We start from the raw sequence: 26,310 nt of genomic DNA on the forward strand, positions 1-26,310 counted from the left end.
ATTATTTGTTAGACAAAGTGGAGATCTATGAGGTTATATTTGCCTTGTGCATCTGGAACATTGAGCGCTCAGGGAATGGATGTGAGTTTTTGCCCATCTTTTATAACTTAATATAAAGTAATCCTATCAAGACAACAAAAAAAACCAAACCACATTTGAGCAACCTGTTGCAGTATAAGCTTTAAAAACATGAACTGAAAGACAAAATGCCATGGTTGAAGGTATCCAGAGTTCCCATCAGGTAAAATTCCTTCCCTTTCCAAGCAGCTGCTGGCATCCTTCCTGACCAATAGATGTTGCTGTCCCCCTTCCATTTGTTGCAGGGCCAAAGTACTACAAGGCCTCTCCTTGTTGCTCTTTGCAATTCAGTGAATACTTCCAGCCATGCTTTTATTTCTGTTGGTAAAGACAGCAAAACCGACATACAACCACAGATATACAGTAGAGCATGATGTCATGATATGCCCTGCATCAGCAGAGTCTCCCAGTGCTGAACTTGGAATGCCATCTGTGACCTTGGCACAGCTCTTGGTGACAGGTCATTGACGGGGTAACGTGTCCCTCCTTCCTCAGTCCATTTCAGTGGTCTCTTGGCTTTATTCCAGTCTAGTATTTAGGATCTTCCCAACAGTCTTGGGTAGGGACTCCTTTCTCCACAGCAATCTGAATACACACCTCTCCCCCCGCCCCCCAACCTCCCTTTCTGCCATGGCAGAGGTCACCAATGGAAAAAAAATAATTCTACCAGGAAGACTTTGAAAGTCTCATCAGGAAACATCAGCTGCTGCGAGGGCTGCTCTTTCTAGATCTGAGTAAGACACCTGGGCATTGATTAGCTCCCTGTTCATGCACGCATCTGAGAGAATCCCATTTTTGCAGGAATGTGGGAGATGCCCATTTGTCTCCACGTCCAGAGCATTTCCATTGTGGTGCCATTCCAAGCCGGCTTTGCATTTGTTTAAGTCCTGCTTTTCAGGATCCCTGTGGATCTCTCCATTGGTATATACCTCTAATGCATACTCACTGATTCGTATGCTGGCATTCTCTGCGTCCCCACCATGAGTGGAAGTCCTAGAGCTGGCTGTTCCTGCCTTGAACGGCTCCTTCCGGCCCAGGATATGCTGGCTGATGATTTTACGGAAGGTGTGTCGGAACTCCCTGATTCGGTAGGCATAAATTAGAGGATTTACAACCGAGTTAGCATGAGACAGGATAATAGCCAGATACATCAGCCAGAGGGGAGCATGGGCACAATTTGGACAAAAAAGGGTAAAGCAGTTGATAATATGTAGTGGAAGCCAGCAGACTGCAAACAACCCAACAATGATGGCTAAAGACTTAGCTGCGTGGACTTCCTTCTGCAAAGTGGAGCGAGAACGTTCCCCATGTACCATCTTGTTCTCCATCTGCTTGAGCTGTCGCCGGGCTGCCATGAAGATCTTCAAGTAGATACCAAACATGAGGAGGAGGGGCAAGAGCACACAGGCAAAGAAGTTGTAGTAGACCATGTACTCCATGGTGACCACAGCCTCAAAGAGACATGCCACCATACTGTTGCTGCAGTTGATGGGAGAGGACTTATTGGAACCCCGCTCTTCAATCTGGGAGCGATTGTGCCACCCTAGCATTGGTGTCAAGCCGATAATGAAAGATAAAACCCAGCAGATGGCAATGATACCTTTAGCTCGAGAGCCAGTCACCAAGCCATTGTACCTATAAAGCAGAAGAAATGGGAATTACATCAGTATTGTTCAACAAGCCCCTGACACCCAAGCGACTTCCCAATGGCCCAGAAGACAGCAAGAAAGGCAACTGCTTCTTCAGATGGGCCTTTGAATTGCTGTGCAGAACCCACACAGCACAGCACAGCAAGGACTCCATGGTGACATTGTACGCCATCTATTTCCCTCCTCTTTCCTTTAGGCAGGGAATAGGTGACAGAAAAGCAGTGAAATTAATACAGTTTCCATCTGTGTTCCTTCACTCCACCAGCCCACTTGGTCATGCATATAGATCTCGTGGCCTGGATAATCAACAGCACTGCTCTGACCCCTGGTGATGAAGACCACCATGGTGCTCTTGCTGAAGGCTGAGGTAGTTCCTCCTTTATGACAAAGGAGCAGCCTCATAGCATGGAATTGCTAGGTTTGTCTTCCAGTAGATCTGTAACCCAAATAGCACAAAAGAACTAGGAAGCACAGTGCCATCGGCCCCATGTCCATGTTCAGGTGTGCTCCAGAGAAATTCTGCTGACTGAGTTGCAGAAGCCAGGCTGGCATTCGCTTGCACAGCACCTCACTCTGCTCCACAACAACACTTTCAAGAAGGCCAGCACCACCAACCTTCCTTAAAGAACTGAGACAAGTCAGCACCAGCCCGGCTAAGCTGACCTCATGTCTTTCTCAGAAAGGAGGACAGTGCTCTGACTGTCTCTGCACTGCACACACCAAAGGGGACTTCAATGGTGGAGGTATTGATATGGCTGGCTGAAGCCAGTGCTCTTAGCAGTAAATTCTCCAAGACACGTTGAAAGAGACGGTGAGCAACGTGGTAAGAACCTGACAGTACAGCCAGGGACCTTGGCTTGTTTGAAATACCGGCCAGTTCCCAAGGCCTCACAGGTTACTGCGAGTCCTGAGCTGACTCCACCAGTTCTTCTCTCTGAAAATGTAAATCAGGGCAACAGTTTAACATTTCAAGGCAATTTCCTTCCCTCGGTAATGCTTAGCATGGAAAGTAGATGGCCGGATTCCCACACTGTCCAGCGTGGGTCCCACACTGTACTTGACCCCATGTGTCTGCGATCGGACAACGGTAGCACTGGGCTCCCAGTGTTTACCCAATGCTCCTTCTCCCTCTGTCCCCAGAATTCTCTCAGCAAACAAACATTAAAAAAATAAAATAAAATCCAACAAGCCATAGAAATCTTTCCATCTCAATGAAATAGTTGCTTGCAGAGGTTCATGCTCCTATCCCAGTATAAGTTCAAGAGAAGGGAGGAGCTGCTTTTGCTGGGCACAGTACAGAATGGAGATCCTACACCGGCTTTAAATCCCTGCTAATGAGCCTTGGAAAAAAACTGGCTCTACACAAAACTCAGTAGGCTTGAGTTTCCTTCCTCAGCTGCATTTCAAAATCAGAAAAGAGGGAGTGGGTGAGGGAGCTAACCACACAATTCCCAGTACCCAAAATACACCGAAATCCTCCTTCCAGAAATGAGGGAGGGATTCAGCTGATTCTGAGAGATTAAAAAGTTTCCCCAGCAAGCAGTGGAACCTGCTTAATGCTTAGGGGATACTAAGGGCACAGCATGGATGGTAGCAGGGAGCTGCTCACATTCAGACCTCATCGACACAGCAAAACAGCATCTGTGCTTTGAAAAATACACTCAGGGAGCAAGAGATTGGCTGAAGGCGCTTGAAGCTTGGAAAAACAAAAAACAAAACAAAACGCACCCTCAAAGCCCTGCAGCCCTGGAATTGGCTACATCTTGTCAGAGGAATTTTGAAATTGTGCAGCTGTTATCCCACGACTAGAGATGTCTCTTCCTTTCCACTAAAAATATATTCATTACTGCTCCAGGCAAACACCCCCCCCCCCACTTCTCCCTCCCTCTTACCCTCTGGAGATTCCCATGCAACAAACTTCACAAGGCTTAGGAACAGCACTTAACCCAAGCAGCCTCCTGCTTTCCAGCTGCAGTGTATTGTGCTGGCAGTGGCAATTATCAATCTCTCAGCGCATTTCCGTAACACCTTGCTCTACCTTCAATGGTTAAGAGAAAAAGCTCACAGCATCTTGTCACATACTGTGTGGCACTATGTTGGCCAAGTACCCATTGAGAAGTATCCATTCACTTGGAAGAGCTTAATTTCTAGCTACTCTCTGTATACCCAGTGCTGTACAGCTCTACATGGCAAGTTCAGGGCTTCGAGGAAGCATCACATACACTGTGAGTTGCTGGCACCTATGCAGGAGACACAGCCTGCTGAAAGGAGCTGGTCACACCTACAGCCCGTGTTCTGCGTAGTTGGCAGGTGACTTTGTAGCATGTCCGATATGTCCAGACAGCACTGGATTGTCTGTGCACAAGCAATTCTCATGCTTCCTGGAAATACTGGACTTGCTACACAAACAACAACTTCTACTCATGAAACTCCAGACACAAAGAACTTTAGTGAAGAACACAGGGACACTCACGGTGGAGTTGGGTGTGGGGATAGGGTCACCTGGCTCCTCTAGAAAACAAAACCCGCTTTTTGCAAATAGATGAAAATGTAGATGTTTTCCCCAAAATAACTTCACCTGCCCTGCTGTTCTACCAACTATCAGGCTGGGAAACTGACTCCAGGAGAGGAGCTGCCCTTGGTGAATGTACAGCTCATCTGTGCTGCCTAGAGTAACTTGGCTGAGGATGTGACACTTCTGGGTCCTTGGCCTAAGCTCTGTGTCACTGAGACAATGATTCCTACAGAAAGTGCAGGACCTCACCAGTCTGATGTGTAAACTATGAAGCTGGGTGGAAGACAGTGCTGGTATAAGAACCACAGGGTCCTCGGGTAGCAGTTAAAATCTTTCCATACACTGCATGATACGTAGCTGACCTAACTCATCGTCACAGCACCCAACCAGCCTGCTGCTTGTCTTCCAAACCCACCTCGTTGACAGCACTGCACACCTTGGCCAGATGGCTCTGCCATGCACGGAGCACATTTCTGTCATCTTTACTGCATCCCACCAGAAAGCCTGTGCTCAGCGTTGAGGGCACTGGGCTTTGATCTGAATTCCAGCAGTGCTCGATGTTTTTTTAACAAATCACTACAGAACACATCCCTGCAACAGCCCGCACCTCAGGCAGCTGCAGTCACAGGAGGCAAGACAAAAGGAGGATATTCTATCCCTATTACATGTATCTGGAAATGAGAAACACTGACAATCCCAGATCATCCAGGAAATCTTGTGGCGGAGCAAGAAACCAAACCCAGACCTCATGTACCACCTAAACAACGCTTTCCTAGAACTCTCAGTCAAGAAACTTTCTCCCCTGTTACCAGGTGGTAACTGGTACCAGTGCTTGACTATGCTATGGAGACAGGGTAGGTGGGATCCCACAGATGGGCACAGGGCTCTGAACAGCAGAAGCAATGACAGTGGACAGCCACTGTTGTTTTACTTGTGGCACGATCAGCTTCCAGACTAAAACCTCGGTAACAGCAAGTTCCACTGTGGCCTATGGAGCTAGCACTGCTTTCAAAGCCATGCCTGTGGTTGTTCGAAGGAGGAAGTGAATTATTCTTCTTTTATATTAGGCTGAATCTGCCCATAATCTATTTGACGCAAACATGAGCGCATGTAGGAAATGCTTGCCATAAAGTCAAAAATTTTATGGTGAGCAAGGAAAGAAGTAAGTCTGGATATGGCTCAACGTGACAATAAAACATTAAATCCCTGATTCACTAATTCAGATGCTCATTCGAGAAGGCAGCCTTAGACAATTAAAGAAACTGCTGAAAAGGACTGCTCTCAGTACAAAGATCCCTTCCATGTCCTATACTTCAGTCAGGGTTTGTGTTCATCTCCCCTATTCTTCCTACCCTGGACTTTGAAGCCGAAGTCCAGCTCCTCTAGCATCCCAATGCCACCTCAGAGCTGCAGTTTCAATCACCACTACATGGGATAAATCTGTCCCAGTGTTCCAAGTGACAGGGAGCTTTCCCAGAGAAGCATCCCAGTAGCTTAGACAGTCAATCCTCTCCAAAGCAACTTTCACCAGAGGAAAAGGTCTGCACTTCAGCAAGTTACTGCAGGTGACACTGACCTGCATAAGTATTCATGCCACCCGTGAATACCTGCATCCAGCACACAGAGCAAACAGTAACCTGAGAAAACTTTTCCATTTGGCTGCAGGAAGAAAAAATTATCCTCTCTTTCCAGTGCATCAGAGCTACCTGTCCTTCACCATGGGAGTATCTTTACCACAAGTGCCTGCAGAAGAACACGTGGCTGGGCACTGTGCCCATGGAGCGTTTGCTGGCACCAAAGAGCCTGGAAAGCGGCAATTGTTCTTGGCCCATGACTTCATCCTGGAGCTCAGACTCACAGCCAGTTTTGTTTAGAACACCCAGGGGTTTTATATCAGCGAGCACAGGTTTTCAGGTACCTGCCACGTACAGACACAGTTCGCATTTTATCCTAGACCAAACTATTGTTCGGACTCACTTCCTTGGGAGTGCTTCATTGCCACTTGCAGTGTGTTACATTTGTATAAAACCTGGCAGAAGTAAGCAAAGTGTTTGAAAACTTTTGGAAAGTTTATCAAATTCTACACAATGTTTTAATCATTTGAAAGGTAGAACCCATAAGATGTTCACAAATTGTGTTTTATGTATTTTTAGATTTTACCTATAGATGTCTTTCCTCACTGCAATTTTTTGGGGCAGGGTCTTTTATCCACAGAAAAATCACTCCAAAGATAACTCTAATTATGTACCGAGGTGTCCAAAACCAAGCAGTATGAGAAATCCCACTCTTCTGCCTCCTTAATACCCACAGTTTATTTGTGTGGGAATACACATCCACGTATGTATCCATTGAGACATGTGGTTACCTTCCTTAGGACAAATAACACATGAAACACTGAAAAAAAAGAAGAAAAAATAACTTTGGCTTTTTTCGGTTTCACTTCAGTGAAGGAAGTCTGATTTCTTTTTGGTTGGGGTTTTTTTTTTTTTTTTTTTAAGAGCATTCATCTAATGAATATTAGGAATGTCTGGTGTTACCTTTCTTGTCCTCTGAGGAGGAGAGAAGAAGCTTTCCCAGGCATTAAAGGTGCAAATGTTGCATCATTAGTGGCAGAACTTTCCTTCCAATGGTTTGACATGTTTTTGAGACAACCAGATATTAGAAAAATATGACGATGTGAGCAGTCTGAATCGTATCACATTTCCCTCTTCAGCTAATCAGCTTTCACTTTCTCAGCATGTCTGAGGCCATAAATCTAATGCTTATTCATCCATAAATTCTTAAGGGGAAACACAATTGACAAGTTCTTTGGTCCTACTGTAAAAGGACAAACCAGCAGAGGACAAGGAGGGGGATGAACCCATGGATCTTCCTGAGAGTTTCTGCATCCAATCAACTCCACTGTTCTGGGGGCGGAAGAGGGTGTGTTCTGTTTTTTCAAAAACAAAATAGTGAAACCAGTACAATGTCCAGCACTGATGAAGTCTCATTTTTCTAAAGGACTCTTTACCTTGGTTATTCCAGGAAATTAAATTTTCAAGACAATATAGTTACAATGATACCCCCCAAAGTGGGCAGAAATCCAGACTTTTAAAATCCTTTTCCTGGCAAGTCATCCTCCAGCAATAAGAGTGCTTAAACTGTCAGCAAAAGCCTTCAGAGTTAGCTCATGAGAAATGAATTAAAGACATTAGCCCTTCTCAAAAATCGTTTCAGAGTCAAGGGCTAGTCTACCTATGTTTCTTTGTACCATTTATCATTATTTTGGTTTATAAACTGGGACCATCTATATGTAGAACTGTAGAAAAGTGGAGACAGTCCAATTTATAGGTAACTAATATCAACAGAGTTTTCTCTGCAATGGAATGGAATAGTTATTCCTTACAACTACATCAAAAGTAGAGGTACGACTATAGGTTTGGAAACCAACAATTGATGGTAATGTTACAGCAGCACAAGCTTGCTGTGGCGAGGCTTCAGGAAAGACTATGCTGTACCGGTCCACATGGAAAGGTAATCTCCGCAGCTCTAGGGAAAAGAATACTTTCTATTTTTGAATGAGAGGTTTATGTTAATCAACATAAGTGCTGGATGACCAAAGTATTCACAAGAGACAAAATTAAACTGTGCAAGTCAACACAAGTGATTTAAGCTCAACGGGAGCAACAATGTCCAAAACCTCAAACTTCGGAGCACAGCAATCAGAAATTTGTTCCGTTTTTGCAGCTACATTTCTTGTTCAGCAGGATAGGAAGTGCCATTCCTGAGAGCATGCTGCATCCTCCTAAGGACAAGATGGGAAGGAAGGAGACTCCTACACTCTGCCTGCACCGGCCTCTCCCAGGGCTTCCTCTACATCTTCCGAGCTTACTGAACGACTCGGAAGCATTGTCACAAAGCATTCAAACACAGCCTACAAAAAGCAATGCTGCTCTGCGCCCATGGTCAGATATATCCCGTCACAACAATGTGCTTTGGGGAGACTGAACTGAGTAGCAGCCCCTGTGCGTGTGGCAAAACTTCCCCTTGTCCCACATCAACCTCCCTGGTTGCACGCAAAGTAGCAGCTAGTCATATTCAGCTTTCAAGCTCTAATATTGAAATGTCATCTTCTTCCTTTAAACTCTAGCGTAGACACCACAGAATAACCTTCTGCAGGTCTGAGTTGGGACAAGCCTCTGCCTTGAACTTGGCATGCTTTGCTTCCAGAGGCAGTGCCTAAGCAAGTCCAAACCTTCCTAAGGCCTGTTTCTTCATCACCTGCTGCTTTTCCTCCTTTCACATTCAGTGGACCCCTAAAAGAAAACCACCATCCACACTGTCCTCAACCCTGCTGCTACAGCTGCAGGCAGAGTCCTCCATTCTCCCCATTGGGAAGGGGACAAGTTGACCTCCCCCCTTTCTGCCCTCCACCACGTATTGCTTTAGCTCCACTTTCCCACAGTGATCCTTCTGGTGCAGTTGGCTCCGGATCAGAGTGCTGGTTATTGAGGTTACCGTACAGTCCTGTCTAAATGTGGAACAGCAGCTCCCAGGCAGCGCCATTGTGATGCCATGGGCACACACCATATGAGGACAGAGAAGAACTGGAAGAAGCAGCGACCAGAAAATCCAGCAGCCAAGGCAACCTTCAAGACTAGTAAAGTGGGATTTTTCAAATTACAAGGGAAAAAGTGCTGCTCCTCATTTAACTTTTCCTTCCTCGATTCATCTCTAGATCTGCTGTTTTACTGATGTTCATCCCTCACCAACCTAGGCCCCACCATCCCCAAAGCCCAACCCATGCTTACCTGAGGGGTATGCGGATCGCAATGATTCTGTCAATGGCAATAGCAAGGAGGCTGAAGATCGAACTCTGAGTCAAGACCAGGACGAAGCAGGCAATGAAAAGGCAGCCATAGAAGAAGGCACAGAAGCCAGTGCTGATGGTGATGGCAAAGGGGATTGCCAGCACACCTACGGCAATGTCGGCAGCAGCCAGGGACACAACAAAATAGTTGGTGACGTTCTGCAAGTTGCTATTCAAATAGACTGCCCAGCAGACCAGGATGTTCCCCAGGATGGCCAGCACCGCAATGACCAGCTCCAGGATGATGTAAGCTATGTCTGAGAGGAAGTCTTCTTTCCCATGTACTAGCATGGTGAGAGCGACCAGGCCAACGTGAGAACGTGCCAGAAAAGCTCAGCGTTCATATCTGCAGAGCACTGAACAGCCGAGACACCTCAAAGCTGCCTGGGGTCTGAAGAGCACTCAGCTGCCAGCCGGTGAAGGTTGCTCACACACACCCTTTTCTCCCCATAGCTGTTCAAGATCTTTACAGTAGCAGATGTCAAGAAGAAACCAAACAGGACTGGCCAACTCCAGCAAAGTGGATTAACCAGATGCAGAATAGTTCAAACTCCAGCAGATGAATGGAGAAGAGAATATCTCACGTAGACATACACTGCTTCCCAGGCCACAAAGTCCAGCAGGCAACATAACACAGAAAGTGTGTTTTATGGCAGTGTCACATGGTCTGTGACTTTTTGTTTCCTGTTGACAGTCATACTGCTAGTCATGGCTTCCTGTCATGTACATACCTACTAGCAACATCCTCCAGTTCTCTTTTTCACCTTTTCCCCCTAGGACTTGGGAAATATTCTCTTCAGCTGAAGCAAACATTCAACTTCTTCACTTGTAGTTTCCTTTAAAAAAAAAAAAACACAACAAAAAACAAACACCAACCACATATGCTAAGTAATCAGCTCTACGGAGGAGATGGAAAAAGCAAAATCTCATTAAAGTGGCACATTAAATTGATAACGGATATTAAACAGACTTAGAAGAATACATCATTGGCAAAAATCTCACATTTTGTCTATCCTGAACGCTGCAGGGCCAAACCCAAGGCTCAGGAAGGCAGTATTTCACAGTGGTGATGAGAAACAAGGGGCGTTTTGTTTTCGAGGCTACCAACTGAGCTGGCACTTCAGCAGCTGCTCCACAGTCTGCCCTGAAACACGAGAGCCCCACTAATTACGCCTTGGCAAGTGCAGTGGCTGCACAGAGGAAAGGTGGAGGAGCCTTTTTACATACACCTGTCTCCCTCTGATCACAAAAACAAGACTTGAGCCATCACATGCTGCCCACCCTCACGCACTTCGCCACAAAAGTGTGCTGCACCAACACGCTGCTCTGCGATGACACGAACTTTCATTCATAAGGGGGTTATGCTACTGGTGTGGGTGCTCACCACTCTGTTGCCATACCCAGTCTTTCCTTCAAGTGCACAGATACTGGAACACGATCAGCAGGGAGAGTAGTGTGAGGTATGTCAGACAGTGACATCTTTGAGGACTTTTCCGCCAAGTATGCACACTGTCTGCAAGGGTCTCTGCAGCTTCCTCTCCCGCAATGCCATTGTTTTTGTTCACGTAAATCTTTATCCTATAAACAAACCATTTATTCGTTATGCCTGCATTGCCCATAGTGTTTGTTGCATCCACAGATTCAGGTCAGCATCATTCTTCAACTACAACCAGCCAGAAACACATCCATCAAGAAACACCTCTCCCAGAAACACACACACAGGCACAATGCCAACGTCATCTCTTAAGTATACATTCATGTTCCTGGAGTATCAGGCACACAAATCTGAGACTAAAGTTGGTGCCACTTGCAAAGAAACGCAGTCCCTACAGCTGCTATTTCATATGAACAGGTACACATCATCTACGTGCTTACCTGCCTCACTTGCACACCAAACTTGCAGGTCACCTTGTACCTCTGGTTTCAGACATGGGTGACTTTCACCACAAGTTTCAGCTAAAAATATAGCAATGGAGAATACAGTTCCCTGAGCTTCCTGCCACAGTCAAGAGATAATTGTTTGCCATCCTACCCTGTTATTTCCAGAGTGGGTTTTAAACCTTATTTAGCAAGCTTTAGTAGTACTATTTTCTCATTAATTTAAGAAAACAGCTACTTGTAACATCAGAGGGCTGGGGAAGAGAGGGATGCACACCACTAACTGATAAATCAGTCGAGCTCAGTTTCGGATGCAACATGAACCTCCAAAACAAAAGATATTTGCAGCCCCATCCACAGGTGATCTGGTGTGGTCTAACCCAGCAGGGTTTCATGCCTTCACAGTTCACTGTTTTCAAGTCAGAAACCTAATTTCTCAGGATAAAATAAAAGGGTAAAGACAGTGATAATAAAAGAAAATATGATTAACTTGTGATTCACATCTGATCTCAGGAATATAATCTCATTTTGGACCTTTCATTGATTTAGAGCTCTATTGCTAATGCCGCATTTGAAAGGAAAGTGAATGATTCTTGGTGGTTTGGATGTGCTTCAAAAACCTAGCTTTTTCTCCACCTTCAGCAATCTTCTTTATGTGTTTTGTGTGGAAGAAATCAACAGAAGAGATTAGTTTGTGATCTAGCTATTAAGATGATAAAGATCATCCATTTAATCTTTTCTAAAGAACAAAAAACCCCAAGAAGTCTCTATATTGTCCATCTTCCTTTAGCAAAAACTGGTTTTCCACTGACCTCCTAAAGATTGCTTCTACTTTCTTGAATTTCAGGGATGTCAGTGATACGCTCCTAGATCACTCTGCTAGCATCTGACTGTCCATTACAAATCCCAATAGGTTTGCTTCAAAGCAGTGATACTCAAAACTAACACTCCCTCCTGAGCCTGACTTCCAGGGAAGGGGATTAGAATTAATATAAAATAGAAATAAAGAAAATCCAGAGGGAGAGAAACCAGAAAGGGCAAGATGAAAAATAAACAATGCTTTGTGTGCGTGTGTGAGCAAGAAAGGGGAAAAAAAGACAGGAAAAAGTTGGTAGGAGAAAAAAACCCAACCAAACAAGAGAAGCGGTGGGCAAAACAGGCCCGTAAGAGAAAGACTGTGTGTGTGCCTGGCAGAGGAACAACGCACGGCTGTGCCTGAAGGCTCTGAAGTGGGTGCAAGCTCCCATGTCCCTCAGCATCACGGCGGCAGAGTTGGTGACAGGGTAATACTCCAGCAATGGAGCAGGGAGCGTACACCTCTCTGCTTCCTCATGTGCTCACACATTTCCATGCAGGTCAAACTCATGACCAAACTCCAGTGTCAGGACAAGTTTAGAAAAATTTAAAAACTTACTGTGACATACTTGGGCCAAAATTACTGCTATGTAAAATAAACCCACCATAAACACCCCCGCAAGTTAGTCTGAGATGAAGTCAAAAGAACTGAAGAAACTGCTTTTTGAACAGAGCCAGCCTGAGAACTGGTCACGTTCATCATAAGGCTGAGAGGATTTACTTTGTTGTCCTGCTTTGTTGCTCTTGCACCTCATATTCATACCACATACACCTCAGTGAAGAGGATCAAAGTGAAATCACTGGGATATTCTTTCCCATTTCAGAGCTTCCTTTAGTAGGATTATGAATCCATATTAATCCCAGATGCATTTTGTTTAATGTGACTCTTTCAATGGCTCATCTCAAACTCATTTTCCAACAGGACATGGAGGGAAGTACCAAACCTACACTGCGGAGGCCCCCACATACTAATTGTTCAGCACAAAGACAAAGCTGGAATTGCCTACAGCTCTGCATGTATCCTGAAAAAGCAAGATGCTGGAATCTGAAGTTTAATGACCCCATCACATACTGTTTTCTGACAAAACAGAGCTTTTATCCTTCTATTTTAGCTGTTTGTTTCATGGTCCGATGTTAAATTTGAATTTTTTAATCTCTGAATTTGTTTAGTCCCTTGTTTCCGATCCCCCTTCACAAACAGTGTCCTGATTCTTCAGCCCAAGCCCTAGTCGTTTATTCTGACGCAATCTGTGAGATGTTGTGTCCAGAAGCGGACAACATGTCCTTCCACCCTCTGCTCTCAGATGGGCCGGAAAACACTTACGAGTTCTGCAGAGCCAGCACATCTCAGAAGAGAAATGACCGGAGCTAGGCAGGTGTCCCAGCCACGACAAAACAACATTTTGTGTCTGCTTCAGAGCCAGTGCTTCTGCAGTCGCCACTGACATTAGAAAAAGCAATTATTAGCCACACAACCCCAGCACATCAGAGGTCTCACCTGCTACTTACAGAAGGTGCCACAACCCGGGAGGTTCCCATGTTCAACCCAAACTCGCCCATCTCGCCTCATTCATCTCCTGCAGTGTCAGCCTGCTATAGCTTTCACCCAATGGGATAACAAGTCTTTAATTGTAGAAGTATTTGCAACTTGCTTTAAAACAAGAACAGGCTCAGTCTTTCTGTTCCTATGGCTAGAAATTTACTGCACAGGGACAAAATGAAATACAGACCACCTAGAGAAGACATAGCCAGAGGCAATACAAAATTGATTATAGAATCATCTACTTCATGCAAGACCCAAAGGCTCAGCAACCAGGTCTGACAAGACAATATTAATTAACAACCTGTTTTACTCACTGGGGGAGTGTATATTTAACATCTCAGGCCCTTTAGGGATCAATATTGCAAGCTTCTTGAAACTTAAGAAAAATAACCTGTATCACACAACCTGCTGGACAGCTACAATTAGTATTTCTTCTTAAGCCCGTGTTTTATTTTGTTAATTGGATTAATTCCTTCTTGATACCCTGGGCTATGTTCTGGCCTTTTCCCCATTATTAAATAAACCTTTCTTGCCACTCACAAACCTGTAAAGCTGTTGCTCTGTTCATTTTTAGTGACTTGGAACACTCTGTTCTCTCTCATATTTCAGCCCCAATGAAAAACCGCTCCTTGAAAATTCAATAAAGCATCTGAACAGCACGTTCCCATGAAGCAATTCACCACTGGAGCCTAAGCAAGCTTTTGTTTGGCATCTTCAGTTGGCTTTTGACTAAGGTGTTGCCCCTTCTCTCTCCTGAGTGCCAAAAGCATCAAGGTGAGCCCTTAGCCCCTGTTTGGTTCAAATCACCACCTCAGACAAGCTCATGTCCTGCCCTTGACCCTTCAGGCTGAGTTCAGTCATCCCAGCTTTGGATGCCCATACTGGCACAGAAAGGAAGCGTCCTCTGCTCTGCACACCAGCCTGACGTATATGGCAACGTCTGTTACACTTCAGCTTGACAGCTGGTCTCAGACATCAGATCTCCAGGGGATCAGCAGCCCTCAGGGCACCCAAGACAGTCTCTGGGCAAGTAGGTGACAGGCTGCCGCTTCCCCCGGCTCCAGAGAGGATTGTTTTCTCCTTGTCTGCTTCAGGATGGGGTAAGCAGGGCAGCAGGCAGCTCACGAGTCCATGGGGGAGTCTTCATCAGGACTCATTCCACAGATCACAATCTAGCATCTCCTTTCGACAACATGATCCTTCCCAGGTACCAGCCACGTACAGATTACCTAACTCCCTTAGGGAAAACCCCTGAATTCACACATGGCTGTAAGCAGAAAATTGGTGCTGCTAAATCATTGGTTTCCTGCTTTCCAAAGTCTGGAGGGGAAGATGCTTGTCAGCTTTTATCCTGTCTTTGAAATCCCTTCAGCTCAAAGAGAATCTCCCTATCTTTAAAATCAAAGTCTCCAAGAAATCTTGTCTCCCTATTTCTTTAGAGGATCAAGTCACAATAAATGAGCCAACGTGCTCACAGGCAGTACACAAATTCGCAAAACAACTCAGGCTGTAAAACATAATGAAAGCAGCTGTCCTTCCAAGGGGAATGATAGGGAAGGCAGCAGCAGCAGCACTTTTCTGCGTTGCTCAATGGTTTCCTTTGTGAAGTTCGGTATTTTGTGAATACCTCACGTAGAGCAGCGTCCCCATGCCCTGACTGCTCACACGAAGCCAGCGTGCTTGGAGCTGTCAGAGAGCAGCCCCACTCCTGCATCCTATCGAGGGATGAAGAGATGTGGCTGGGTGGGGCAGGAAAGAGAGGAGGAAGGCGGCATCACCCATCTAAGACATACTTTTTCTGATTCCTCTATTTGCTTTATTATTGGCTGCTGGCTAAATGATCTTTTAGGTCATCTGCTTACAGTAATAGGAGGAAATTAAATATTAATAATAGACTATTTCCCTCTAGATTGCTCTTTGTTAACAAAGGATACGAGTGAAACAAACCAGGCAAGATTATCAGCACACATGCTTTTGGTTTTCAGGTACCTGGACCACTTGCAGTTTCCCTCAACCTTCCCTGGAGTTACAGGTGCCCAACGTCCTGCACACCTGCCTGTGTGGGCACCCATACAAGTGCAGAACACGGTGATGTCTGGAAACTCTTGTTCTATCAAGGACATGGCAGTCTGGCCCTTCCAGAGGATCGTTTCAGAGGATCCAAAACATTGTCTGAGCTGCTGAGCCACTGCAGGGCCAAGGATCTTTTGAAGCACAGAGCTTGTCTCCATTTGGGGAGTTAAGACTTCCTCCAGTGTAAACCTTACCATGGGGCAACAAAGTTTCTGGATTGGCTTTGCAAAATCTCCACAAATACTAAGTAAAATTAGGGCTTCAGCTTTGCTAAACTTACTCTAATTCCCTGTTACAGGAAAGCAGCAGACCTCCGAAACTTAAAACCTTCACTCCATGTACTTGTGAAAGGCAAAAGAAATGGCTCTTCAGAGATCTGTACTGCCCCTCATCTTTGTCAGTTCAGAAATGGGGAGGAGGGACATTTTTACTTCACGTTTCCAGCTCTGCTGCAGTCCAGGCCAAAAAAGGAGGCTACACTCACAGCAAGAAAAAGCATGGTGAATCTGGGTGTAAAGTCTTTATCGACTAGGGAATTACTAGAGACACCCATACCACTGCAGCAGTGACAGCAGCAAAAAGCATAATAAAATCATAGCCTGTCCCCTGTCTCTCTTCTCTTATGCATAACCCATATAAAAATTACAAAACAAAACCACCCAAAAAGTGAAGCCCCACTGGACAATGAGCAAAGGTCATAACACAGATGGGCTGGCTAATAGGAATGGCTATTCCAAAACCAATATTTCAGCTTTGCCTCCTGCCCTCCAAGTGCTAGAAGTGGATTAATTTTTATTGCAGTAGCGGAAGAGAAGACTAGAACAGAATGCATTTGACCTTTTTTTTTTTCTCCTAAGTGGATGTTATAAATGTTTAAAAGCAAGGAAAAAACCTCACAGTAATTATTCCCATTCTAATGGTCACAAAAAGCCAGGGAGGGCAAAACTAAGTAAGGCTGAATGACCAGCTAATGTTAAATAAGCCAGATCAAACAAACAAACACAAGGGAAAAGGTTTCCCCATGTTCACTAGAGTAAAGTCTCACTGGGCAGCAGGCATCAAGATATATTGCCAAAAGGCACAGAAACATGGTGGATTTTTGAGCAAACCATTTGTATTATCTAGGATTGATGATGTTGATTTACCTACAGTGCCCTTTCAAAAAATAAAAAATAAAGCATTTGGATAAGCTTTCATAAGACAGACATGTAAAAAAGTGTAATTAAAACCATGTACCACGGCCAGAAACAAGTTACTACTGCCAATATCATCCACAATGTCTCTGAGGATCCAGTTTTCCTTTCCTGTGCGAGGGAAGAACTGAAAAGCAAACTTTGCCTCCCCACAGCCCTACTAAAGCCAGCTGTGTTCATACAAAAGGAGTATTCCCTTCAAGAATAAAATAAGAGAAACAAGAAAACAGGATATCAAGAAGAGGTGACCCACTGAGGAATACAGGCAAGGGAGGAATTTGCTCTGAAAATATTTATCGTATTGCTAATGCATCCATTCTGATATATTTTAAAATAATGGAGGAGACTTCTCTCCAGATGTGACTTCACCTCTCATTTCTATATGAAATTTCCAGGCAGGCAGTTGAGAATTGGGTACATCTGTCTGTTTTCCCGTGTTTTTAACCCGTTGTTCCCAAACCCTACTTGCCTTCTCTAACTACAGGTTTGCTCTCCATCAGGCCTTGCGAGCCCTGTTCCCTCTCTGAGCACTGTCCTTCTGCAGGTTCCAAGCAGTGTTGACCTAAGCTCTGACAGCGAAACAAAACCTCATTCAACTCCAGTGCAGGGAGTGCTGTTGGACCAAGTCAACCAACGTCCTCTCTTCTACAGGAGAAGCAATGTAACTTTTTCCACCTCTTGCCACGTAACTTAAAATGATTCCTTATCTGTCCTTCTCTGTCCCGATGAAGGCACTGCACAACTTGAACAGAGATGAGCAAATTCTACCTGTCTCAAAGCCAAAGCAAAGCTGTCTCACTGCATTAGCTCATCCGTAGCTCACACACTGACCTCTCCGAGCAAGGGTTACTTCTGAGGACTCACCATGAAGCTCCCATTGCCACCCAAGTGGTTTACTCATACCCACCCACAGTATGAAAAGCAGTCCAGCCTCCATTGGGTTGCTAACACAGCTCATGACATCCTTCCTCCCCAACTTGCTCCCTTCTCTTATCAGCTGAAGCAGTGACACTGCAGCAGCACTCGGCCCGAGCTCCACAGACAGAGCTTGCCCTGCTGACAGGGCAGCAGAGCCCATCCAGACACCCCAGAGCTCCCCCATCCTCTGCCCCTGCACAGCCAACGTCACTGACTGCCGTCTGCTCTCTATGGGCTGTTCACTGCTGGCTCAATCTCAGGGATCGAGCACGTGCTCCCTGTGCCTCGCAATACCGGCTGATTTTTGGCCAATACAAGAAACTCTATTTCCTCCCATGCCCCTGGGTGTGTCCTGGCCCCTTGCACCCCCAGGCTGTGCATCAGTATGTTTTACCCAACTCATTTCACCTCAGGTTGTTAATCAGCTGCCAGTGAAAAAGCATTTAGAGTGACAATGCGGGATTTGTGGGCTCATCCCAAAAGCAGGCAAAAGCCATGATAACAAATTTTCTGCCTCCTTGGTTTGTTTCCAGCAACTTTCCCTCTTCCATTTTTCAAGGTGCTTATCCTGACTCACTAATGCTTATTTGCTCTGTCACGTCTCATCATCCCGTTAGTGCTTCTGTCTCAGTCTCAAAGCTATTTAAGACATTTTTAGGACTCTGCCACCCTCTGTGCATAAGGAGGAGTTGATGCTCTGATGATGTCTCAAGGCCACATGCCCTTACTCTGTCCTTCCCTCTTCTCTTTGCTCTGACTTGCACCATACTTCTGTCACTCTTGCAAAGTGACTTGCATTTTCGCTATCACAGTCAGCCATGCCAATACAAGCCTTTCTAGAGGTAGTCAAAGAGACTTTTTTTTCCCCAAGTCCTTGATTATAATCCAATTTATTAAGAACTCTCCAGTGTCCCTGCTTACTCATTCCAAAGTCTCAGTGTTCAGCTGGTGCTCTGAGGACTCTAACAAAGTCCTTCCTTCGTCTTCTAAGTCTTGTGCTGTGGTAAAAGCACATCCGCTTACGAGTAACAGCCTGCTACTTCTGCCCGCTTCCTCCTCTGACTGCTCGGGCCAGAGACGCTGATGTTCTAGGGTGGAGAGAGCATGCAACTGCTGGTGAAAAGGACATTTCTAGTCATCGGTTTCTTTCCTTCTACATCAAGTCATTGCACTGGAGAACTAGTAAATCACATAGTAGTAGTAAATCACTTTAGAAAATATTTTACTGGACTTGCTAGCTGTTTATGGGTTAGTATGTTTGTCTACGGGGAGCAGAAAGGCAAGGAGAGCAGCAGCAAGTACCCTGCTACAATAGACGCACCTCTACCAGGCTTGGAAGTGGCCTTTTTCTCCTGTGAAAACTTAAGATATTTTACAGTTTCTGCACAATAAGAGATCTTAAAAAGCTCCAGCTGTAAAGAACCCTGCAATCATTCCTCAAATGCATGACAACCACCATCTTCACAACTTGCTGAACAAGGATAAACCAAAAAAGACTCCCAAGGCAAATTCCTTAGGGACTGTGGCATTTGACTCCAAACACAAAAGATGTTAGTCAAGCAGAGGTGGATCCCGGGGAGGCACCCAGAACAGATAGCCCCAAGAATTTAGGATGGTTTCTCCGAAGTGTACTGTGTCCATCTCTTGCTTGCTGTAGTCATACAGCTAGGCTGCACTGTGCTACATGGAGGAAAAGGAAGATCTTCCTTTAGGAAAAGGTGTAGGAAAGACAACAAAAACTGTCAATGAATCCTCTTTCCAGGCTTCAGCCCAAGAATACAGCCTCTTACCTTTCTATATCCTGCAAGAGCTGACACTATACAGTTGTACCAGAGAAGAAGAATCATGTAACCACATCAGATCCACCAGAATCCTCAATGTCTACCCATGTTGTAACCCTAAATGCATCATAGTGGTCAAGCAGAGTTTTGATCAGAATTAGGCAAGACACAGGATGGCATAAAACAAAACATTAATCTTTTGTTAGGTGTTTGACAAAGTTAGGTGTCTCAGTTTTAACAGGTCCGGCTAAAGAGGCCTGATTTCTGGGAAGGAAGCACTTTTGGAATCAGGCTATTTTAAGGAATCCTTGACTAGGTAGCCATTAGCAGAGGTCATTTTTTTGCCAAAAATCCAGGCTGCAGAACATTTAAGAAACTTTTTAAAAGTCAACGTGCTTCCCCGCACCTGCTCCAGGAACTGTAACGGTGCTGGTGCCAGCCCAAGTCAGTGTGATGTTATTTTCCATCGTCCCATTGAACCTGGGCACTGATCTGTGGATCGGACGTATGTGGAAACTGTAATCATTCAAATCAATTTCAATCACGTGCCTCTCTTCTGAAGATTGTATGAAAGAACCACATAGCTCTTAAGCTGTCTTTTATCCTGGGAAACGTTTCCTATGGAAAATCCCAGTCTGTGCCCAAGTATATGGATCTCATACTGAAACCAAAGTTGTTATCACCACAGAATGTGGTATTTAACAGCCCTCTTCCTTAACTCCTTAAGCTCAACAACTGATTCATAACAGGATCTGACAATCCTATTCTGGGGAAACCTCAATAACCAAAATGATAGGTCAGTTTGCAGAAGACTTTCCCAGTACAAGAAGGGAGATGTTGGCTAACAGGCCAACATTACAGAACAGGCAAAGAGAGCAGAAACATTAAGGCTCCCCTAGTGAGAAAAAAAAAGGAGGGGAGACAAGAAGCAAGAGGAGAACACAATAGTGTAAACCCAAAACAAAATAGCTCCAAAGAAGCAAACGCAGGAGAAAAATGGGAGAGACTCTGAGGTCTGAATACTAAATGAGGAAAGAAACTTCTAACAGGGAAAACAGTACAAACCTCACCACTCCCAAAGGGACGCATTAAAAGAGCAGAATGAGACCAAATTACACTTCCCTCTGTTCAACAGCATTACTCACTCAAACACAAGGGACTCTGCCCAGGGACATATGCAGATGTGACCCCCAGCTGATGCTGGCATCGGTTCAGCTGAGCTTCGAACGGCTCCACCAGTGAACAGTCCCTCTCTTGCCCTCCTTGAAGGACTGCTGAACAAGGAGCCACAACTGTCCCTATGAGTGTCGCCTGGGATAAACGCAGGGGACAGGGAGACAGAATGCTGTATCTCAGCGAGCCGGCAGATAAAACAGCCCCAGTCTGCAAGTACTAGAGGCCTCCTGAGAATGCCTGAGTGCCTTCCACCCTGGATTTGAGCGCAATCACAAATGCTAATCAACACAGAGACAGGAGCCCAGCATGTCATTCGTCACGTCTCCAAAGCTGCAGGAAAACCCCCCTTTCCTCTCCTTGTATCAGAGGGGGGACAGGAAGATTCCCTCATCCTCTCTCTGTATGCCTTTCCCTCCCCCTGTCCCTGGCTCAAACCATCCCTGCAAGAAGTTTCACTCCCCGCTAACTTCTCCATTGTCTCAGATGCATTGTTTGCAAGTGTTCCCTAAAAATGCTATGTGAAGTATTCTTTATTCCTGTTTCAGGTCTTTCCACATCCCTATGTAACACCTGGACTTTATCTTGCTACCTGTCAGAGAGTGATAAACCTACTGCATGCAACCCCTGACTTATCTTCTACGATAAATAAGATCTGTCGTGTAGCTGTCATTTCTTTTCAAACCCGGCCTTCCACTGCTGCATTTGTAGTTGTAACAAATTACTTATTTTATTTGGGCTTGAAATGTGTAACTTTAAAAAAAAATAAAAATCAAAAAAACATCACCAAGAGCCCCAAACCATAAAATTTCAAGCGTAGCCTTCCTGACACTAGATTTACTGCTGCTTTGTGCGGAAGAAGGCTCCGGTACTCCTGCTCTTGCGTATCTTCTACAATGACATTTACATATACTTTACATAAGATAGGATGTATTTCATGCTACCTGGTAATTTTTGTTTTTAATAATCAACCAACAGGCCTGATGATGAAAAGCATCCTTTCTCCAGAACAAGTCATAAACTAAACTGATAAGGTTTGAGTTAGTTGCTTAAACATGAGCGAATAGTGAGGTCTAAAGTGCTCTAAGCTATCACCTGAGCCTCTGCTGTCACTTCAGAGAGGCACGCGCCTCCCTTAGGTCTTATCCTATTCTCTGCCAGCCTGGGAAGTCTCACATAGCACTTGATGTCTGTTTATAGCACCCATATCAAGCCCCAGGCATCCTGAACAGGAAGGGACAAAGCTTGCCCTCAAACACATGCCACAGCACTGTTAACACTTTTGCCTAACAGCAGTGATCACCCTGAAGACTTAATTTTATAGAAGCCAGCTTGTTGCATTTGGCTTTTCTCTGAACTCTCCTAAGCACTTAGTGGCTCATCGGCTCTTTTCATAACCTCATCGCTGTGTGTCTATCCAAACAACTTGATCCGAAGTTTGCAATTGCATCACCATATGGAGCTGTATCACAGACTACCTACCCCATCTCCAGCCACATCAGGCACAAGGTAGCCAGGTTTCGTATGATTTGCTCCTTACAGAACTCAGGTTGAGGAGTGAAAGAGATCACACCTTTATTCACTCACATTTACTAAATACCTGCATTTGCTGAAGCACTTCTAAATACTCTTTGCTGATCCTCTGTGGTCAGGATGAGGAATGAGTGACAGCAAAGGAGGTTTATGCTGGATATTGGGTGTTTCCTGCACGCCAGGGAAGTAAGGATTCTCCACTGCAAGTCTTTAGGAGCAGGATGGAGAAATAGCTGTCAGGAATGGCAAAAGCATAGCAGATCCTGCCTTTGGGCAGAGGCATGGATTAGATGACCTCAAAGTACCTCCTGAGGATATTTTCCATAACTGAGAGTTGTATGTGCCATCTGTCCATTCTGATCTACAGAGATTTACTTCAGGGGAAAAAAAAAGTGCAATACAACCAATAATTATTCCTGACGCAGATGCAACCTTTGTTGTGAGGGGAGAGGCATCTTCTGATTCTATAGAGGAAACTGAAGCCTTCAGAGGTTAAACCACCTTCTGTGTATCTGCCTAGATCCTGTGCCCTCCCAAGGCAGAATGCTGCCTGTTCTTTACTCCTAACAGACCAACCCTCAATACTCAGCTACATGAGCATCCCACTAATTAGGCAGCTTTCTCTGCCTTTTTAAAATGAGCAGAGAGGCAAGGAACTGGTGCTGTTGCGTTCAAGTAGCTTCACCAAGGCTGTTGCACTGATGCAAAACCTGAAGGTGATCCATGAGGCAACCAAGCCTTCTGGTCCTAAATACCAGACCCCAAAGAAAGGGAGTAGCTCTCCATTGACTTGTGAGAATCCTCCCTGATTCCTTGACACACAGCTCAAGATCTCTTGGGGTTTAGCGTCGAACAAAAAAGAAAGCTATAATAGCCCATCCCTATTTTCAGGTGGAAATGACACAATGAAGAAGGACCTAGAGAGTTATTCACCATCCAGATCAGATGGAGAGAATGAACAAGAGCTGAAATCTGCTCAAGCTGAAGACAAGAACAAACTTTGCAGGACACCAAGAAAGATGCTGAATACAGCCTTTAGATGGAAAACACCTCACTCACAGCTGCACAGAACTCAGAGAGCTCAGCCACATTATGCCTTGACCCATCTCAGGTGTAAAAATGTGGGCGGAAATGTCAAACCAAACCGAAGAGCTGAAGCACAGTGAAAATAAGTGTTTTGGTGGAAAATCTGTGAAACCTTAAACATCCTGTATAGACAAGAAATCATATAGCCATCAGTCAACCAGGCAGAAAGGAAGTGGTGAAGGGGGAGGTTTTCCCTCCACACTACATGGAAAAGTTGCCAAGCTCAAGGCTGAAGGGGATGTGCTCGGCCGGCCAGCCCAGACCCTTCAGAGACACACAAAAGATTCAGAACAGTCCCTCCAAACCTCCTGCTGGACTGAGCTTTTCCCACCAGTTCTTAAGAGGGCTTAACCACATGGCTCTACATAAAATCCATTATTGAAGATTAAACAAAAAAGATGAATAGCTTTCGAAAGTTGATTACATCCAAATGCAATAGTGCCAGCAGCCCTTATGGAAACGTCCTATTAAAATATCAGCAAAAATAGAAATGCAAACACGGGAGACCTGGCAGGAGGCTTTTCAGCCCAGATCTTTAGTGCCTTTTGCACCCACTGACAGAAGGACAGAGGCTAAAAACATCATTACTGGGCTGACATCCTCTGACCTGCCGCAGGATGATGCTGATTCTACTTTTTATGTATAAAAATACATACGGAAAGAGAGACAGATTATGTGCATGTGTAAACTACAAACTTAGCACCTGAACAGCATTAAAAAGGAGACATGCTTGCCTCTTTTTTTTTTTCCCCCAACACCCTGGAATAGGTCATTTTTATTTTATATACACACATACATGTTTGCAGTTTGTACCCACGTGTTTTCTCTACAAATTCAGAGGCTCATAGCTTTCCTGGTTAATTCAGAATTTAATCCATTTGCCGCATTAGACAGGATTTCATTTTCATAGTATTTTTGTGATATGTGATTACATTTATATTGATTTTTTTATTGAGATTCAAAATAAGGTATTTCTTCCACAGATCTAATTCAATTGAAATATTCCTCACATCCCCGTTGGTCACTTTATCTATCTTTTTGTACTTCACTTAGACAATGTGCTCTGAGAGGTGTCTCTCTAACAGCAGGAGCTGGCCATGCTTTCTCTCTGTTAGAGTTTCTCTCATGCAGAAGAGTGAATTTCTCAATTACTACAGTTCTTGAGTTACACAGGTCTGAGACTTACGAGTCTGATAAGAAACCTGAAAACAAATACATCCAAACATTGAGTTATCTTATAGTTGACCATCTGCTTAGGAAAATAATTTTAAGTAGTTACGGCAATTCTATTAACTGCTATTTACTATATGAGTCACGTTGCTCTCTTTTGGTTAACCCTTCCTGTTTCCTCTGTGGGCTCTCTGCCCAAGGTGGTTTTGAAGGGAGTGCTTGAACACCTTTACTACTTTCAAGCTATGGTGAAGCCTGCAATACCTCTGCACTTGAAACTTACCCCAAGCTTATACTGCACCAGGACATAAAAGACCATTAAAGCAACTGGGGTGCTTCTTAGACCACGCAAACAACCATGCAGAAAACTCTCCTCCCAGGAGCATCCCTTTTGAGGGCACCACACACCAGTACGTAGACAGCAGGAATGCATCTGCTGCCCAACGTGCTCTTCCAGGATGGGCTGCCTGCACCTCCATGAGGGACGTCACCCCGGCAGGGCCCTGGAGCCCTGTCTGCCAGGGCAGAAAGCCTTCTCACACATCCTCCCAACAACTCCGGAGACAACCGGCACCTTGCAGCCTCTTCCCCTTTTCTTCATCTGCCCGCTCCCCTCAGCACAGAGATACTAGACCCCTCTGTGACTGGCAGCTCTGCTAACATACTCGCTGGGTACCAAGGCTTAGAGAGCTCCCAGGCACAGCAGGAGGGACGCTGCGAGAAACTGTTTCAGTCGCTTGACACAGACGAGGCAGGGTCGGGGCTTTTGGGGCAAGGAATAGGATAAGATTGCGCACAGGTTTAATGCCATCTATTCAGTCCCTGCCCTTTTTCGCTTAGCATGATTGCAAAGTGCATGGAAATCTTTGTTAAACACTATGGAGAAGTTTACGGGATGCAGAGTGCTCCTGTGGAATCCCTATTTTATGATTAAGCACAAGCACAAATATCAGCCGAAGGGCTAGAAGGAGGACTGAGTGCAGGTGGGCAAAGTCCAGCACTTCACGTTTGAAGGAAGATCCGTGAAGCAAGCATCTTGGAGTGTGGGGGTGTGTCAGAGAACTGACAGTTGGGAATCAGAACGGTGTGAAAAGCACCAGCTTCACGGTGGACAAACCACCCAAGCCGGGGCAGGGGAAAGTGGTGGCAAAAAAACCTCAGCCCCGTCTTGGGGCAAGGGGTTAGGCAGCACCGAGAGGGCAGCGGCGGCCACTTTTAAAACTGGCGGGAGAGGGACCGGGGCCGTCGCGAACACCGCGAGGGAAGTTGAGCTGCCCGCAGCGTCTCCCAGGACCTGTGACCGCCGGGCTCGGGATGCACCAGCGGGGCGCTGGGGCCGCCCGCACCGCCCGGGCGGGAGGAGACAGCGGGGCGAGACCCGCAGCCCGCCCCGGCCGGGAGGTCCCGCTCCGCCCCGAGAACCGCACTACCGGGCACCCGCCGCCCCTCACCGTGGAGCCCAGCCGCGGCGACGTCGGCATCACCCACCTGCCCTTGGGGCGCCGCTCCGCTCCGCTCCGCCCGCGCCTCCGCCGCGGCGCCCGGGAGGCGTGTGGCCGTGGCGGTGCCGGTCCGCCGGGCGCTGTCCCGCTCCCGCCCCGCGGCGCCCTCCGCCGCAGGACCCGGCAGCCCGGCGGCGCGGAGCCGGCGGCAGCGGCTCCCCCTGGAGGGCGGCGCGGGAGGCGCGGGGCGGGAGCGGCGGCGGGGACGGCCCGCGGCGGGGCGGCGCGGAGCCCCCCGCCCCCGGCCTCAGCCCCTGCCCCAGCGGGAAGGCGGCGTCGGGCCTCGCGGCCGCGGCTCCCCCAGGTCGAGCGAGCAGCGGCGGTGCCCAGAGCCGGGTGCCCGGCAGCCCCGCGGCGTTACCTGCCGGCCGGCACAGGAGCTGCGGAGGGGGGTGGGTAGCCGGGCACTGGGGGGGTCCACACCAAGGAGAACAGCGCGGACCAGCATCTCGCAAAGCGGCTGGAGGAGAGGTTGCCACTTACTTCAAGAAGTCCAGCTCTTGTCTTGAGGGAC

The 26,310-nt window shown here is 46.1% G+C and overlaps 1 protein-coding gene across 3 annotated transcripts; it reads right to left on the reverse strand.

Moving 5' to 3' along the window:
- Window positions 1–375: 375 nt before the first annotated feature.
- On the reverse strand, window positions 376–26,310 carry ADORA2A (adenosine A2a receptor). Of its 3 annotated transcripts, XM_075769425.1 has the most exons (4): window positions 25,783–25,940; window positions 10,383–10,518; window positions 9,033–9,927; window positions 376–1,713 (listed from the first exon to the last, which is right to left on the reverse strand). In XM_075769425.1, exons 3-4 carry the CDS (start codon window positions 9,380–9,382, stop codon window positions 768–770), a joined length of 1,296 nt encoding a protein of 431 aa, XP_075625540.1. In that variant the 5' UTR covers window positions 9,383–9,927; window positions 10,383–10,518; window positions 25,783–25,940; the 3' UTR covers window positions 376–767. The 3 variants fall into 3 exon arrangements, with proteins under 3 accessions (XP_075625540.1, XP_075625541.1, XP_075625539.1); XM_075769426.1 differs by lacking the exons at window positions 10,383–10,518; window positions 25,783–25,940 and adding an exon at window positions 26,280–26,310; XM_075769424.1 differs by lacking the exon at window positions 10,383–10,518.

The sequence above is a fragment of the Balearica regulorum genome, chromosome 17 (assembly GCF_011004875.1).
Source record: "Balearica regulorum gibbericeps isolate bBalReg1 chromosome 17, bBalReg1.pri, whole genome shotgun sequence".
NCBI classification, from domain to species: domain Eukaryota; kingdom Metazoa; phylum Chordata; class Aves; order Gruiformes; family Gruidae; genus Balearica; species Balearica regulorum.